At 43.7% G+C, this 18,513-nt stretch overlaps 1 protein-coding gene across 2 annotated transcripts in view; it reads right to left on the bottom strand.

The window, feature by feature from the left end:
• Positions 1 to 17,889, bottom strand: part of PAX3 (paired box 3) — a 115,112-nt gene extending 97,223 nt beyond the window's left edge. Inside the window, exons 1-4 of one of the 2 annotated variants that reach the window (XM_006134835.3) lie at positions 17,009 to 17,889; positions 15,412 to 15,647; positions 13,474 to 13,600; positions 12,370 to 12,504 (exon numbers count right to left, since the gene is read on the bottom strand). In XM_006134835.3, coding sequence (XP_006134897.1) covers positions 12,370 to 12,504; positions 13,474 to 13,600; positions 15,412 to 15,647; positions 17,009 to 17,093 — 583 coding nt within the window. In that variant the 5' untranslated portion in view covers positions 17,094 to 17,889. Of the gene's footprint in view, positions 1 to 12,369; positions 12,505 to 13,473; positions 13,604 to 15,411; positions 15,648 to 17,008 lie in introns of both variants that reach the window. The other variant, XM_006134834.3, reaches the window with a different exon arrangement.
• Between the last annotated feature and the right edge of the window lie 624 nt (positions 17,890 to 18,513).

Genomic DNA, 18,513 nt, shown 5'->3' with positions numbered 1-18,513 from the left:
TTGGTGTCCTCTAGTTCTTCTATTATGGGAACTAAGAAATAAATTTCTTTATCGGCCCTCTCTACACCACTCATGATTTTATAGACCTCTATCATATCCCCCCTCAGTCTCCTCTTTTCTAAACTGAAAAGTCCCAGTCGCTTTAACCTCTCCTCATATAGGCAGGCCAGGGGACGCACCAGGGTGGAGCATGCAGGCAGAGCCGTTCCATCCATAGGTTGGTTTGGAGCAGGCTTGGGGACCCTGTGGGACCCAGGGGACTAGCAGGGGACCTGGGGCCAGAAGGGGGTTTGGGCTTGCCCCTGCATTCACTGCTGGTGGCAGAAAGTGGAGCAATCGACCCGGCCCTGGCTGCTCCACTCCCCCACCTCCCAGCAATATCACTTGGGGCGAAGCCTTAGAGGGAATCGGTGGCACCGCCCCCTGCACTCACAATGGCGGGAAGGATTGCAATGTGGTTGGGAGCCAGTGGAGCAGATTGGGGACCCACATCTTTCCCCAAGTCCCCTCCCCCTAGCGATGTGGCCCCAGGGATTAGCAGAGGGCCTGGCACTAGCATCAGGGGTCAGGCACATCCCTTCACTCATTGCTGGTGGCAAGGGGAAGCAGAACATCCTGCCCTAAGCCCACTCCAGGCCACTGGATCCCAGTCACATCACTCTGCTTATCACCACTGGTGAATGAAGGGCGCAGCTCTAGCCCTTCCCCCCATACACTCTCCTGAGCACAACTGGGAGCCAATGGAGCAGAGTGGGCTGGGGCTGGGTTGCTCTGCTTCTCGCTAATGCCAGTGAGTGAGGGGGGCCCTGACCCCTACTGCCAGCACCAGATCCCCCACTAGTCCCTTGGGTTGTGTCACTTGGGCGAGGAGGCTTGGAGGTGGATTGGGGGTGGGGAAGGGGCAGGGGCAGGAAGAGGTGGGTTGGGGTGGGGTCTGGGGCAGAATTGGGGGGTGGTCCCAGACCCCTATTGGGATGGCCTGCAGACAAGGCCAGGGGAGATACATGGTCCCAAGTTTTATAGGATTTGGGCTCCCAGGCCAGAAATAATCCTGGAGTCTAGGCCCATATTACTCAACGCCCCTGCACTTCTAACAGTTGACTCAGTTGACCATGCTGCAAGACCTGCCTACTTTTATTCCAATCTTTCTCTGAGTAAGTGGTTGAGGGTATGAAGAGCAAAGTGAAAGTAGGCCGGTACGGGCCAGTATGGCATAGTGGTAAAAAGTGGCTGCCGATACCAGCCCATACACAGCTGGTGCTAAATTGCTGCCATGACAGATCTGCCAAACCCTACTGACAGGGCCAGTGGTGGCGGGGGGCAAAGGGGCAGCTCCCCAAGGCCAGTGATTTAAAAGAGCCTGGTGGATTCCTGACCCACACTGTTACCGTGGCAACAGCTGCAGCTCCAGACCCGTTATATCGCTGATGTAGCCCCAGGCAGCACACACTGTGCATTGCTGAAGGGCTTTGCCCCTGCCATTTGAGGCCCCACCCCTTCTAGGGCCCAGAGCCAGGCTTCTATAACAGTCAGATTTTTAATTACTTCCACCCCTGAAGAAGAGTGATAATTCTGATATTAACTGGGGTATGTTCCAGTGGAAAGGTGCATTTTAATAAAGTGCAATAAAGTAATTAATTTATGAGCAAGGAGAACTGAGGCAGTTACTAGTTGTCTGGTTATGCATATTGAATTAAATCCTACTTAACTTGGCATAGCATGGTTTTATAAGCAAGAGTAAGGGGAGGCGGATATAATTTTTGTTGCATAAGCTTTCTGGACTCTGAAATGTCAGCTGAAGACTGTTTAGTCCTCATGTAACATAAATCTATGTGGTACTATGGCTGATAAGAAATTTCTACATAGCCATTTTTTGTTTGGATTTCCAAGATGAGCCACATGATGGATATATACATCCTTAAGACCCATATATGGAGTCAGGCATGGTGTAAAAACATTGGCCATGTTTGGCAGGAAACTCCACTCCAAAACACATATCCACTAAAATTTAAAAAAACAACATAATATGCTATATATGTCTCTCTTCTCATAATGCAGAGATCCACTGAAATGTACAGGTTAAAAATTCTGCTTTTTCAAGGAACTTTTGTCCATAAATATTTTTAAGAGTCTTAACTATCAAACTGGAGTAAATATCTTCAAAAGTGGCCAGATTCATGTGAAAAGTATTGCTATTTTATGAAGAGATTTGCAGATCAAACAAATACAAATATGTATTTTAGAAAGTAGATAAAATTCTGATTAAAAATATCTATTTTGTAGATAGTATACAGCTGGATGTATATTGCCATAGTATCTCAGCATCATCCATATAAAATCAATAGCAATGCCCCGAACAGTAATCTTTCTGCATCATGTTCACCACTACTATATCTAAAGTTAAAGTCCCAGTGTAATCAATGGGACCAATGTAATCATTGGACCATGATCTGGCTCTCCAACTCTGCATTTTAGTTGAAACTCCATATCATAATTGTAAAATCAGTAAAACAGCTCTACCTGTATATACTACATAAGCTGTATTTGCATATGGAGGGTGTGATTGCATGTACTTTACTATCCTCCAAAATAAATACAGATTTATATTCTAAAGCTTAGTATTGTTTATTTTCAAGGGCTAAATCCTTTTCACATGCTTTGTCCTATTAGATTTTCCCCATAGTTCTGAGACGGGGCAATATATTCATTCTCACTAATGCAAATGAGCATCACCTATAAGATCATGATAATGAAGCTACTATAAAAATAGTGCCTGTATTGCTGCATTATTCTTATACCAAGGGCCCAATCCTGCCATGCAATGAGTTTCCTAAACTCCCATTGCTTCACTGTAAATTTTGATCATCCCACACCCCCTAGAATGAGCCACAATATTTAGTGTAAGCAACAACTTTTCTTTTCTTTCTCTAATCATCAACAGCAAGATTAGGTGAAATGAAATTAATTAAAACTCAGTGAAATATTAATACTCTAAAATTTCATTGCATTTTATTATCTATCTATATATGCATAACCTAAATATTTAATTATAACCATAAAACTGACACAATTGTGTTTTATATATATATGCGAACATATCCTTCCGACTATGTTAAATAAAGAATCCATTCAGTTTCACGTGTCCCCAAAGACAATTTGATCATTAATCCATGGAGGTTTTAGAAGAAGGATTTTCCAAGACAGATAAATTGAAATGATCCTGCTTTGATCTCTGTGGTTAAGAATTAGTTACAATGGAAGATGAACAACAAGGGGCAAAGCTACTGGCCTTTTTATGGGTAACAAAGGTATCAGCAAACAACTACTTAATCAATATTTGGCCAGAGACACTGAAAACTTCCTTTTCAGATTTTAATTCCTAGTTGTAAAACAACTGTAGAGCAACCAGGGAGATAAGACATTAAAAGTAACTGCTTAATTGCCTTTTACTGTTGTATTAGTTATATATGTACATTCTTAATAGTTCTTGAATCTTTGTTTACCAGAATAAATAAATGATTTCTCAGAGACTCCATCGAAATTCAACTAAATAAATATTCGTAGCCCGTTACACAGTTTAACTGTAATATATCCACATTTCATTATGTCTCACTTTTTCTCTAGTACTGTAATGCAATTTTAAAAGAATTAGTTTAACAGCATGGGGCAGCAATTCTTAAGGGAAGATGAAGAAAAATTATCCAACATACTACACTAAACAAAGTCTTATGGTGAAGTATGTTACTGTACATCACTTTTATTACCAAGAGATCCCTGCATTTTGGGAACTCTTGGAAGTATACTAAACTTTTTTTATTCATTTTGTTCTCTCTCCCCACACATGTTTGTTACATAGCATTGAAAGTGACATTTATGTGGATAAATTCACACTGACTACACTAGTCTGATTTATTATGTTCTGTTTCACTCAATTTCTTCCTAAATTAACCAGAGAGCACTTTGTAGTTCTGCTTCATTTCCCAATATAGTTTTATTACTTAGCCCTGGGGACTCTTAATAATCTATTAGGATCAACTTTTATGTTTTCTGCCCCTCCAATCACATATTCCCACTCTTATCAATGAATACAAAACTAAACTTTCCTGCCACAAATATTAGATAAATTCACTTGTATCAATTGAATACAATAGAAATTGCCATTTAAAATCACCCCAAATCACCCCAAAAATTCTAAGGTTTTCATCAGTTTAGGTTTGTTTGGTTTGGTTTGGTTTGGTTTGGTTTTTTTTGTAAATTTGAATTTATATCTGATTAAACTTAAAAAATCTTATTGTCTTTGGCTAACACTGTGCTGATGCTGATCCAGAAAGCCTTAGGTTCAGAGAGAACTCTGCCTGAGTAATGTGTTCAGAATTAGACCCCCGTTATCATTTAGCCCTCAACAGAACAAAAAAAAATCAAGGTCTCAGTTCTCCAAACGGTAACCCACATAAGTAACTTTATTCACATGAGTAGGCCCTTTGAATTGGACTTCTAGTTACTCATATAGGATAGCATTTTCAGGATCAGGGTGCTAGGGCTCAGTCTTGCAAATATTTATTATGTCCTGAGCCTGAGGACTTCACAGACAGCTGAGAGCTCAGGACCTTAGAAAATTGGGTTCAGAAGAAGCCCAATCCTCACGGAGGCAAAACTCCTATTAAAGTCAAAGATTCTGAAAGCAATACCTACATGGTTTTTGCCAACAAGACAGAGTAAGAATGTTATGAGCAAAATCCTGGCCACACTGAAATCACTGGGAATTAAGCCATGGAGGTCAACTATTCCAGACTGTCACCCCATCAGCCTAGTCAAATATGGATTTGGAAGTATAGAGTAATCAGAGCAGATACCATCTTTAATAGTTTCCTTGGATGAATTGAAAAGTCAGAATTTGACATAATAAATTGAATCTGTGATCTGATGTTTGCTAAGGGAAGGTTTGACTTCTTTTACATGTATTAACTGAGAATCGTTAGGACCAGGCCCTTTTCAATTAAGGAGATTATTTTTTCAGAGTGCAAAACAAAATAGTTAATCTAATGTTAGGCTATACTAGAGAGCATACAGTGGCAAAGCTGTACTGCTATAATTTCTCCCATGTAGTCACTGTATGATGACAATGAGAGAGAGCTCCACACCAGTGCTTCTGTCAGTGTAACTTATGTTACTCAGAGGGGTGGTTTTTTCTACATCTCTGAGCAATACCAATAAAAGTGCAAGTGTAAACAGAGCCTTGGTTTTAAAAAAGGAGGTGTCTTTCCTTTGTAGGTATCAGAGGTTCTATTGATAATGGAATCCTTTCCCCTCTTCTTTTGGGTATTAATAGCGTTGTTGTTTACATGGCACTATCGGTGTGCAATCAGTAAAACACCTGTCATGGTCTGAAAATGTTTTGTGCCTTATTCCACCATCACGATAGTAATTTAAGGGCCTGACACTGAAGTCAATGGGAGTCGGGGGTGCTCAACACCACTCTGGAAATGCTTGTCAACATCTTGGATAAGAATCCAGCCTAATTACACAAGTTTAACTCTTAGAGATACTAGTGATAACATATTTTAAAACGCTTTTAAGACATTCTAGATTCATTAAACTATTTAGTCTCAGTCACAGAGTCATCACACTTAATTTCATACCTGACTTTTTTACTAAAACAATTTGGAACAAATACACTTATTATAGCTCTGTAAGACAAAAGTTGTGGTCTTACAAGCATTTGTATTGCTTTCAGTAGAACAAATTCAACGTGTCATTTGTTTTAGAAAAAAATATGGTTTGGTGGCAGACATACACAGAACATATATAGTTCTTTTAAGCTGTAGATCACAAACTGTTTTACAAAAGTGGTTAAGTTATACTTAGGTCTCTAGACAAAATTCACCAGAAAGAAATGGTATGCCCCAGGTCACAGAGCCATGAATAGAAACTAGTCTGCTTCTTTCCAGTCCCATGCTCTAACCACTGGACCAACACTGACACCACAATGAAGAAATAAATGGAGATACACAAATTGATATTTACTTCCTGTACATAAACACTCTTCTTTGGGAATTAATCATATTAATTTAATACACTAAAAATATCCTCCTGGAGGTTATCTAGTAACCAAAATTAATCCATCTAGTGGCCCATCTAGCCTATGCTACCCTTTAGATCATGTGTAACCACTTCAAAGCTCATGCATCAAGTCAGTAATTGTAACATTGCATCTAAATATTTAAGCTAGAGGCTGGCAGTCGCGTGTCCCATTTACAGTCAGCATCTGTCCTCTAATTCCATTACAGTACAAAGCAAAAATGTTTCCCAAAACTCACAAACAGGAAAAGCATCATACGGCTTTAGAAGCGGCAACAGCTTCAGCTTTCTATTTACTGAGTGGTGCTTTTGTGTTAAGATCTTTCTTTTCTTTAAACTTTCCCCACAAAAATAGGGGTGGTGGCAGAAATTGCACTAATGTGAGCCTCGGGCCAAAAAGGAAAAAAAAAAGAAAAAAGTGGGGGGAGGGTTTGATCCAAGATGAAAGTAAGAAGGAAATAAAGGAGGCAATTTAGTCTGCTGCAGTCTGAATTGCTTAATCAGAGAAGCCAAGGGTAGAGGGTGGAGATGACTAGAGCTCTGTGGAATAGTGCGCATGACTGGGGAAGAATCCATTGTGACTATGCCTGGGGGCCAATTCCATTGGGTAGGAGAACAGAGGGTCCCATTTAAGCACTAAGCAGACTGTGTCACCCAGTGCAACAGCAGCAACCGTGTCTCCAAACCAGTGCAACCCTGTTCCTGATCCAGCACTGAGAAGGGCCAAGAAAAGAACTCTGTGTTGCTGCACCCGTCATTTGATCTTTAAAAACCACCTTTCACTCAGAAAACAACAGCCATTTTACAAGTAGCCAACACAGCCTACCACATATATACATAAAGGTACATGCAACTCCCTCTTACAAATCAGTTTTTCAAAAAATATGATATATAAAAGGCACATCATAGTTTCTCTTCAAATCTCTTTATTCATGGACTATACCTTTATTAGAAGTATATAACATGCAAATAATATATAACATCTGTGCCATCAATATCTATCCCAATCTACATTTCTATAATTATAGATATCTCTAAATATAATATATTTAGAGATATATTATATCTGAAAGCTTGGAGGGTCTTAAGGCCTCCTTCCCTCAAATTTAGGGATCTCTTTAATACATAAAATGAGCACTATAATAGAATGTCATTTATCTCACGTTACATAAAGTAGACAAATTTACAAAACCACTGATTAAAGATGATTTCAACAATATGTATTTTTAATTCTAGTCCTCCCCCCCCCAATAAAAGGTTGTCTATGCCTTTGTATATTTAGAGAAAGATATAGCTATAACAATCATAGGACTGGAAGGACCCTCAAGAGGTCATCTAGACCAGTCCCTGCAATACTGACAGAACTAAGTATTAATGTAGGTGTGGGTGGATGCACAAGAGTGTGAAAATCAAAGTATCTATAATCAAAATAGAAATACAAACAGATATAGATATGATAGTGTTCTAAAGCAGTGTTTCTCAACCAGTGGTATGAGTACCCTTAGCGGTACTCTAGAGAAGTCTGGGAGATATGTCAACAAATTTGAAAATTGGAGAAATTTGGAGAAAACTGAATTTTTGTTTTAAGTTTTACAGAGCTTTATTATTTTTGTACTTTTTATTCCCAAAAATTTCATCACCCACCCGGCAATGAGTAAGTTGTTTAAACAAATGAGTTGCAATGGTAAAATAATGTGTGTGTCTGAAAACTGTAAGTACTGGGGGTACTTATAATTTATTTTAAAATGGGGTACTTTATAAAAAAAAGATTGATAAACACTGTCCTATAGTACAGATTTGTTTATATTACAATTATGTATGTGGTATTTATATCTATGTGATAAGTTGCCAAGTCATATGATACATTATATTTATTTATCAAGCAATTTTACCCATTTTATCTGCATTCTTCCCCTTGTTCAGGACTCCTTCTAACATCAGAAATCTCTGAGCAACTTTTAAACAGCTGCCATCAAAACTAAAATGTTGCTTGTTTCCTTCTTTCTTTCCTTCAAATGAGGAATTTCCCTCCTCCCCAACTCATACAAGACTGAGGGTGCAAAATTAGCAATTTTCAGTCCTCGATCAGAGATGAGCTAAAAGTCTGATGCCTTCTAATTTTACAGAGTTCTGGCACTGAAAAAAGGGAGATTGCTAGCTCTCCAGAGGGATGCATCATTTTGTTTGCAGCTCTATTATAGATAATTCTAAACATTTCTGGAGTTTATTATTTAAATGTTTCTCTCTCTGAATCCTGCACTTCTGGTATTAAGGGAACCTGGTTCTGTAAGCAGGGGCTATGAAAAATAGTAATGGCATTGTAGAAAACTCTTCAGAACTTTCTTAAAAGAGGTCCCTCCCCTACAAAATATGTACCTCGGCTATACAGAATATATGATGGTGTGCAGTGGTAAGCTTTGACTGCCACTTGTTTGTGACAACTAACGTTCCCTGTAAGTTATGCACTTGGATGGGCATCCATAAAAGATTCAGTAACTGTCCAACTGATTAGCAGAGTGCCCACGGTTGCCCACAGGCAGCAGCATGTGTTTCTATTAGTGGTGCACATCCACATATGTCTTGGTGCACATAACATTTATTTGACACATGGACAGAAAAAGTTAGAAGGAACATTTGTGAAACCCCATATAAATCACATGTGGCTTTACCATTTGTGAGCAACAAACTAGTCCCTAACTCAGGACAATAAAACTTGTAGCCTATATCACTATATACACTCTATCTAGACCTCTGTTATCAGGCCAATCCTGGTTTCGTGACTCACTTTCCTGGCTTCCTCAGACTTAAGTCAGTGGGACACCTGCAAGCATGACCCTGCACCACTGACATTACTGGGAGCTGTACGAATTGCTTTAATGGGAGCAAAATCAGACCTTGTGTGAATAAAAAGAGCAGGATTTGATGATGCTTTTAACCTTAAATACAGACACTGGGTGAAATCATGACCACACCCCCGCCAATGTCAATGAGTTTTGAAGCTGAACCTTTATGATTGGCCATATATGTGAAAGAGCAGTGCATTTTAAATTGAATTCTCCAGAATTTCTGTCTCTAATATCCGGCCAACATTAATAATTTTGTTAACAAAATCTCTTCTTGATCACACTCTTTCCAGCATCTCTGCCACTCCTATAAAAATAATAAGTGGCCAATGGAAACACGGGAACAGGAGAGTGTGACTTATTGTAATGAAGAGTTTCCATTCTATGTGATGAAAATCAATTCTCACCAGGAACTTCTAAGAAATACATTTTTAAAGGCCCTTCTCCTGCAAAATGTTGTGTGGCTTTGACTTCCAGTGAAGCCACTGTACCCAGTTCTGCACCATTTAAATTAGCATGAGTTTTGCCATTTGCTTAATTGGTAGTAGGTACTATGGGTCATTAATTTTAAAGGAAGCTTAAAGGAGTACAGAGTTCAACACCTTTAAAGAGGTAAGCAGCACCCTGTCAGGATCAAGCCTTTCTACCCAAATAATCTAAGATAACTTTGTTTTAAACTACCAGTATTAAATATTGACATTAAGGACAACCGTATTAGCAATGGGGATTTAGTTTCCCAAAAGATCTCTTCAGGTTGTTAGTATCCCTGACTCTGAAGTGTCACTAAAACTTTGGCCCATGCCAACACTGAGGCTAAAGCAGAAAGTGAAAGAGCACCAAGAGAATTTTAAGTTGGAGATGAGTTGTGGGGTTTTATTTTTTAATCAGATAATGATGTCCATCCAGATAACAGTTGTTGTGGACTGGATCAAGGAGATAATCTAGAATATCAGCGCTTAGCAAGTTAAAATAAATTCTCTGGACATATTTGTCAGATTTTTGGGGTGCTTCCATTTTTTAATGCCCAACTTGAGCCATACTGAAGTTTTCAAAAGTGCTTGTCACTTTCTGAAAAGTAGGCTTGTTTAAAGTGTCTCAAGCTGAGTACTCAAAAACCCGTCACCCAAAATAACCAGTTGTTTTTCAAAATCATAGTAACTGGTTTTAGCCATTGCTTGTCCAGTCCGTGCCTGAAGGTATTACTGGGTAAAATTCAGCAGCTTCTACTATAAAGAAAGTCAGAATAGATTATCAGAATGGTCCCTTCTGGCCTTAAAAAATATATATACGAATCCTCCAGTATTTTCCTGTATGTATGTACACACAGACAGAGAGAAGATGAAGCTTCCCTGAGAGCCCTAGTAACTCGGAATGAGAGTCCTAGTTTAAGGGGGTTTTGTTTTGTTTTTACAATACAGAGGGATACTATAGTTTTAAAGAATGGCAGTTGTCCTTCTTGAATGGCAGTCGGCATCTCTAGATGTCTAGAAAGGCTAGAAACATTTTGTAGGTGAAAATAGCCACTTTTTCCACGGTGGAGAGTCCATAAAACTGCTCAGCTATTGGGGCTCATTGAATAATTCATCCCTCATTGCAAGACCATAATGTCCTTTCTCGGCCTTTTGTGGGGCTGTTTTCTCTTCTTTTCTCCTTGAATTATAAAAAGGTTGCCTTCTTTTGTTCACATCAAGCTGCTGCTAGCTGAAGCTTTGTCTGTGCAAAGCTAAAGTGTGAGTTTCAATGGACTCTCCCTTCTTTGTTTTCCAAGTTCATCTCCAAGTGTAGATTGTGTATAGAAGGCCTTCTTTGTAAAAGCTGGAAAAGTTGTACAAATGTTTGACCAGCTCATTTGGTACTTTTGTCTCCTCTTCTTCAGTGCCTATGTATGTGCAGGACAAGCTCTGGAAGAGGAGTGTTAGGACCTTCTAGCAACAAGTCTCACAGCACTGGCAACTGCCTCTCTCTACCGAGTCCAGGCCTGGAAAACTAGGCACAACAACAACAACCTGCAGAGAACTCTTACTGTTTCCCTCTTTCTTGCTTAGGTTTCCAATTCATTGCGTGTACTTCCCAGCAGCGCCCAACACGGGCTTTCCACGGGGCAAAACAAGCTTAGGCTTCAAATACATGCAAACCTCAAGCCACTGAACTGAGTTTCTAACTTTTTAGCTAAAATTTCTATTTAATTTTAGCCTTCGTGTTTGTTTACTGAGGTTTATTTTTAAGAAGACTCTTTTCTTTCCCCTAACGCCTAGCTCCCAAGAACCTGAGCTATTTCAAATGATTCACACAGCGACAGCTACAACTGGGCACCACGTAGCACTGCCCCAGAAGGACACTGGGAATGACAGGGACTGTCGGTTTTATGGCCGCGGGGTCCCATCCTGCAATGTGTGTTCAAGCAAACACTCTCACTTGAAGCCAATGAGCCTGGACAAAGGTGAGAGGCTCGTTCTCCTTCGAAAGGCGCTTTGAATTGGGACGATCGTAGGGGAAGCAGGGGGAGGGTGCGGGCTGGCGGGCTGCCTCCCGAGCGATCCCCCCGATCCACGTGCTCTTCCACCCCACCCCCGCAGCGAGCCGCGCCGCGCGGACGAAACGCGCATCTCCAGCTCCCCGCCGGGCTTGAGGGGCAGGACCGAGAGGGTTTCAGGTCCTGCTCCCACAGCGCCATCAACAGCCGCTGGGCCAGTGGGGGGGGGGGGGCTGAACTCCGGCCGCCATGAATGGACCCCCCCCCCCCCGAGGGGAAATCCCACCGAAGCAGCCCACGCGCTCCCCTGGGTCCCGACACACACAGCCCCCGGCTCGGCGTGGCCGGTTTAATCTCGCGTGGGAGGTGGCCTCCCCATGGGCGCTGGAGAAATGCGGGGAGCGAGTGGCGGGGTGAGGGGCGCCCCGCTCGGGCTCGGGGCTCGCCTGAGGTGACTCCTGTGGGCACCGGGTGTGGGAGGGGAGGGGGGAAGAAAAAGCAGCTCTGGTGGGCTCGGCGCTTCTCCCCCGCCAGCCCAGTGTCCGCTGCCTCGGGACCCCCAGCAGGCTGCGGGGGGGGGGGGTCTGGAAAGAAGCGGCCCCTTTGATCTCGCTGTCCTCCGCGGAAAGGTGTCAAGAGCGCTCCCACCTACCGCCAGCTTGTGCCCCCGCCTCACGACAGCCCCATAAACCCGAGCAGCGCCCGGCCAGCCGCTTCCGACGCACTTTCTCCAAAGCCACCTGCGGAACCCCCGTCCCCCCTCCGGCCAGGACAACATGCAGGGCAGAGATACCCTCCTGCGCACACCCCGCTCCGCTGGCCTGGCTTAATAACCCCCGAGCCAGGCCAGCCTTGTCTTCCTGCAGCGCCGCCGGATCGGGCTCCCCCTCCTCACTGTGGGCGCCCGGCCCCCTCCTCCCCTCACTGCCAAGGAGCAAAAGCGAGAGCCCCACTTCGCTCGGCCTTGGGCTTTACCTCGCTCGCTGAGGATCCCATCAATGCTGTGCTTGGCCTTCTTGTCACTCTCCTCCGCTTCCTTCCTGTCCAGCTCGGCCTCCTCCTCTTCGCCTTTCCCAAATTTGCTTCTCAGGATGCGGCTGATGGAGCTCACTTCAAGAGGAAAGGGAGAGCTGTCAAGCAGCACCCTCGCTCGGGATCGGGCCCTCATCCCTCTAGACCTGTGGCCCCAGCGCCCAGCCAGAGAGGGGCTAGTTTGATCCTTGTCAGTTCAGGACACAGGGCACTGGAGTTCTACATCCCCGGGTTAAATGTAGGGGCGGCCCTGCCGCTGAGGCTTGCGTCTACAAGTCTTTATATTCCCCTGCGGGATTTTCTTGGTGGGACTGAACATTTACGGCGAGATAGTTTTGTTTTCTCTAAGCCCGTGAAGTCTGCTGCCCAGAAAGCATCACGCGGGGAATTACACCACAGTGACCCACTGAACAAACTATCTAGGAGGCCTCAGACTGCGGGGTTTCGATTTCAACGCCAGAATGACTTGCCTCTTGTAACAAAACCAAGCAAGAAAACAACCCAGAGGAGAAAAGAAAAGCAGCCTGGGTTCATTTATTTGTTTCCAGATTCCAATCTGCACAACAAAGCCCCCTGCTCTGAGCTATCTCGAGGCGGGCGGGAGCAGGAATCCCGTTGCTTTTTAATTAAAAACAAACTGCCCCACCCCAGTGCAGAAGGCCTCCCCGGGATCCGCATGTTTAACTTGTAGCAGGGCTTCGTGCCGATGCCGTTGCGCGCGTAGGAAAGCGACTAGCCCGACTGCTCTCGGCCTCTCGCGAATAGCGTGGCGGCTGCCTTCGAGCTTTTTACAATGATGCTCATCCCTGAGCGCTTTAGTTCATCCTCTGCTTGCACTAGACCCGGAGGATCTAATCCGGGCGCAGCCACCACCCCCCTCTAGACACCCAAACACAGGCTGGGCATAAGGGCCCGGCTCTCGTCCACCTGGAGCAATAATATTTGGTTGTAAAATATTGCCTGGCTCCGAATCCAAGTGGCCTCCCAAAGCCATCGATCGGAGGGGCTGAGCCAGGTGAAGGGAAACATGAATGGACCCCCCCCTACCTGAGGGAACCGTGTTTCGATCGCAGACCCCGTCTTTGAGCAGCTTGTCCCGGATCTCCCAGCTGAACATGCCGGCATTCTCCCTCTTGTATTCCTCGATCTTCTTCTCAACGTCCGGCGTTGTCACCTGCTTTAATGCAAGAAACAAGGCGGACACCAAGTTTTGTACAGTTTGGATTTCATGCAAAAGGGTCACAGCAAGTCGCGGAGGTTACATTCCGCCGTGTGGATCTGGAGTAACTCGTCTAACTTGACTGGAGTCGCTCCGGATTTACACCTCGTTATAATTAAGAGTATGATCGGTCCCTTTTGGGAAGCTTCTCATAATTAAGAACGTCCTCTAAAACTGGCTCAGGACTGCTAAACTAAAATGGCAGATAGATACAATGAGCCAGATCCCGCAGTCCCCATAACTCAAAACTCCCTAAAAAGTTCACTGGGGGTTGCACTCGCCTGAGAACTGTAGGCTCAAATTTAGAGTAATAACATCTTTGAGTGGCTGAACAGAGGCCAGCCAGTAAAGAAATGTTCACAGAGAAGAGGAAAATCGCAGTACAAGTACTGCCAGTGACAGTGTAATGATCGGGAAAAGAGATTACATTGTGCTAGTAATAAATAACTCAAAGTATAACTACGGACCCAACCTCGGAAATTTAGTAGCAACAGAAAATAAATCTAACAACTGATTTTTTAAAATATCATAAACAGACATCAACAAACGCACTGTTTTGAAATATTGCTCGGATGTCCTAAAAAAACGAAAATGAAGTTGAATTAAAAACCCAGGTAATCCGAACTAGAAATAATTTTCCAGATAATATGCCTGTAAAAATACACAAAGTAATTTATTCTAACATTTAGACTAAATACGTTTATTAATCTTTACCTTAAAGGAGAAAGAAAGAAAGAAAGAAAGAAAGAAAGAAAGAAAGAAAGAAAGAAAGAAAGAAAGAAAGAAAGAAAGAAAGAAAGAAAGAAAGAAAGAAAGAAAGAAAGAAAGAAAGAACTTTTTGGGGGGGAGAGGAATATATATAAAAATGCAAACAAGTTAATAGTTGTCAGAGGATCTATGTTAGCCTGTATACACACTCTTTTCAGTATCACTTCATTTAGCTGTATGAAGTGGAAATCCATCAGCTTCGTGAAGAAACTCGCAGAGTTTTAACATGGCTATTCCTGAGTCTTAGGGTACATGTATGTGTAAGTTGGGAAGACAGCTATGACAGGAGCTAGCTACAGTGCTAGATAAGGATACAGCAACATGCTAAAAAAAAAACAGAATATAGGCCCCGATCCTGTTAATTCTCCAGCTCTCGGATCCTGACTCAATGGCGAGACCAACTTCCTCAACCTGGACCAGCCACCCTGGAAATGCTCCACCCTTAACCGGCTCCTACAGGTTTTTTTTTGGGGGGGGGGGGGTGGCCTATACAGGGGCCATTCAGGGGAATAAGAGCTTGCAGGATCAGGCTTTGATTAGTTTCTGGTGTTTTGAAAACTAAACGCTTAAGTATTTTAGGGAGTTACAGAAACAGGTTGGGGGTTACATACAAGAGAGAGAGAGTGTGTGTGTGTGTGTGTGTGTGTCCCTGCACACGCGTATGGACAGGTGTGTTGATTACTAAGGTGTTTACATGGGCACAGACAATTATGCAGCCTTTGGCTGCATTTTGTCTCATATTAAATACAGTACACTGTCTCCCCAGATGCTGCAACCTGCAAACCCTTAGCCAGGACCAGGCTTGTGTCAAGTTTACTAGCCCCAATAACGCTCCTATGTGCATCCTTTCCCAATCACCGCAAAAGCACAGTGGTCTCTCGCCCGTTCCCCCCATCTTTCAAGGTTCTGAGCGCCCTCCGTTCTCGCTGAAATCGAAGTAGCTTACACCTGGCAGGGCAGGGACCTAAACGCAGAGCCACTGCACCTGATCTCCTCACCTTGGGTTTGCTGCCCCCGATGGCCCCCGGCCGGATGGAGCCAGTCTCCTGGTACCTGCACAGGATTTTGGAGACGCAGCCGTGGGACACGCGCAGCTGGCGAGAGATGACACAGGGCCGGATCCCGTGATGGGCCATCTCCACGATCTTGTGTCGGATGTGGTTGGGCAAAGGCCTGCCATTGATAAAAACTCCACCGAGCTGGTTGACTCTGCCTTGGCCTAAAGGAGTGGACACTAGAAAGAAAGGGAAGCGGAGTTACTGATGTGTGTGTTTCACAGGCAGCCGCGACTTTTCGTCAGTCACCCAGCCACATACACCCAAATATACGCAAGTTCATCCGCTCCATCCCTGCACCAGGTTAGTGCCAGGTTGCCTGGCTGGACAGTTCTGGGATGGTTAGAAGCTTTGGGAGGCGAGCTAGAAGCAGTAGCTGACAGCTGAGTGTCATTTTCGCCCCCACCGGTTAAATAATGTTTCAGATTCATCAACAGAGCGCGCCTTCAGAGAATGGAAACGTTAAACCCGACTAATTCCAGATGCAACTTCAGGAGCCAGATGACATTGTATTCTCAGGCTAGTTACACAGTTACCGCGGGGTCCTTCCTGTTAGGGCGGGAATTGAGCGCCCTTACAATTTCTGGGATATGTGACTCCATTCATCTAATCTAATCTAATCTAATCTGTCTGTCTGTAAAACAGACTGAAGGAGAAAACAAGCGTAAATTGTTCACCTGTTGCACTCTCCATCATTTACCACTGGGAAGACTTGTACTACCTACTTGAATTAACCGCTACTAGTAGAAGTGAAAAGGGGGAAACCATAAAACTCCCAGAGGAATCTTTTAAAGGATTTGGACTACGGAATTCCGATGTGCTTCTTGTTATTATAACATTTTACGCGTTTGCAAATTTCCGCAACTCTAAAATTATTAGGTTCTTGTTTCATTCTCTTTTCATTTCACCCTCAGCGCTCCTTTCACCGTTTTCACACAAACCAGAGAAACTTTAATCAAAAACAAAAACGTGAGAGAGACAGCCTACTCCAGGAGGACACGGGAAGTGGGTTGGTGTCTAAAAGCCCGTTTCAATGCTCTCAAGCATCCCCGTCCCCCAACTCGCTGAGGATCCGAAGCGATTTAGAACCGAATATCGCAAACCTTGTTCAGGCTCACTGTCCATTGGTATCCGTGGGCGTTTTCTCTGAGTAAGGTATGCGGGATCGGATCCCAAATTAAGAAGACAGAACCCCTATCAACAGGTTCTGCTTCCCTCCCCATAAATTTATTCCGGCGCTCTAATTTACAGTGTTGTCTTCAACGCAAATCCGTGCATCGCTTATGTGGAGAATGTTAATGCAAACAATGCACGTTTATTGGTGTGTAGATAGTGAAATGGAGTTTCTCTGAGCACTCTTCCAAGTTGTTAGGAGGAGGGTTTTTTCTTGCTCTAACCGTGTGCAGTTTCAGTTCAGTTCTAATCTATGATTTAATCTAAGTAACTACTGCACAGCGTTGGGTGACAAAAAGTTTCTCAGCAACACACACATGCATAGAGAGTTAAAAAAAAGCATCATGCATCTAGACAGCCTTCCTACCTTCTAATGGAAATCCGCTGCGAGGGTAGTTCTGCCCGGGAGCTGGTCGCATCATTCTTGGGACAGCTCCAGCTAGAGTTGTCATGTTGTACGCAGCGTTACTTGAATATTATATCCAGGTAAATGCTGATAAACGAGAGATCAGCTCTGGCAATAGATCCCAGTGGAAAAGTCCTGGAAAAAAGGGAGGGGGTAGCCGGGGCGGGGGGAAGCGACTTGCTCTCCTTTTGTCAACAAGACGTGATATCCCAAAGCAAAGGGGAGAGAGACTGACAAGGGGAAAGAAAGGAAAGCAAAGTTTGGGGCGAGGAGGGGAAACTTGCATACAAGTGGCGGGAAGGCGCTGAGACGGCTGCTGGCCCCTGTGGGAAGATGAACGCACTTTCATATGAAAAGGGGGAGGGGGCAGGAATGATTTCTTCCTGTTGTTGATACAGAGTGAAAGGAACTCTGCTCTGGAGTATTTATTAGTTCTTTCCCCAAAGCTTCAGCAGGATCTCTGAGCTGCGATTGGCCAGCCGGGAGACTGTCCCGTCTGGAGAAGACAGGAGCTGATTGGGTGAAATCTTCAACTTTCTCTTCTCATCATTACAATCGAGGCCTCAAACTAGGAGTGTGACCCAGGCATTGCCTCTTCTCTTGATAAAGTGTTCTTTCATAGAATGGCTGGGCAGGAGAAAATGCAGAAGCAGGGGAGAAAGCAGCCTTCACTGGGGAAATTGTTCATCCCTTTTACAACTGTCTTGGCACCATGCCACTTGAAGGAGATTACAATAAGGAAGCAACCAGACACTTGCATTTCTTGAAGTCGGTCTCTCTGGTCACCTTTTCTTTCCTGGGGGGATTAGAGAAATACAGAGCTGTATGTGGTCCTGGTCAAACAGCCTGCGAAAAATGAAAGGGGAAGTGGTGTGTCTATTGGTACAGTTCTTTGTCTGCCTCTTTCCAGCACATCTTCTCAGAGGATGTGTGAAGGGAGGAATAAAACTGTCCCCTCTCTCCCTCCCTCCACTGAAATCAGTAGCAATGGGGGGGGGGGTGTCTATGGAGCGAACGGCGCTATCTGGTTTTTAAGCCCAAGTCTCCATTGTTCCCATTGGGAATTTCTGCTTTAAAAAACGGATGGCAAGATGTGGCCCTACGTTATATATTTGTGTGTGTTAAAGTAAGTCTTGCTAGCAAGCATTTGTTCCCAGGAATTTATTGTAGTATTCAAACTAAACTGCTGGAAAAATAAAAGAAGTAAAGTCTGACTAGGAGCTGAAGTGACCACAGCAGGATATGACGCCAGGAGTGTTGTAAAGACTGTCTGTCCTTAAAGAAGGTACTATTGTGCATGTCCTTTTATTTATAACTTGGTAAGTGCCAGCAAACTCGCCTCCTTTGCACTCTGAAGTGCCAGCCCGGCTTTGCACAGTGCTCTTTATTTGCAATAGTCTATTCAGTAACTGTCACTCTCCAGCCTCAAGTTATTCAAGACCTTAATCAATCAAAAGGATGAGAAT

This window comes from Pelodiscus sinensis, chromosome 10 (assembly GCF_052426305.1).
Source record: "Pelodiscus sinensis isolate ZL-2025 chromosome 10, ASM5242630v1, whole genome shotgun sequence".
NCBI classification, from domain to species: domain Eukaryota; kingdom Metazoa; phylum Chordata; order Testudines; family Trionychidae; genus Pelodiscus; species Pelodiscus sinensis.
Note: the sequence above shows the minus strand (reverse complement) of the source record. Positions and strands in the feature narration are given on the sequence as shown.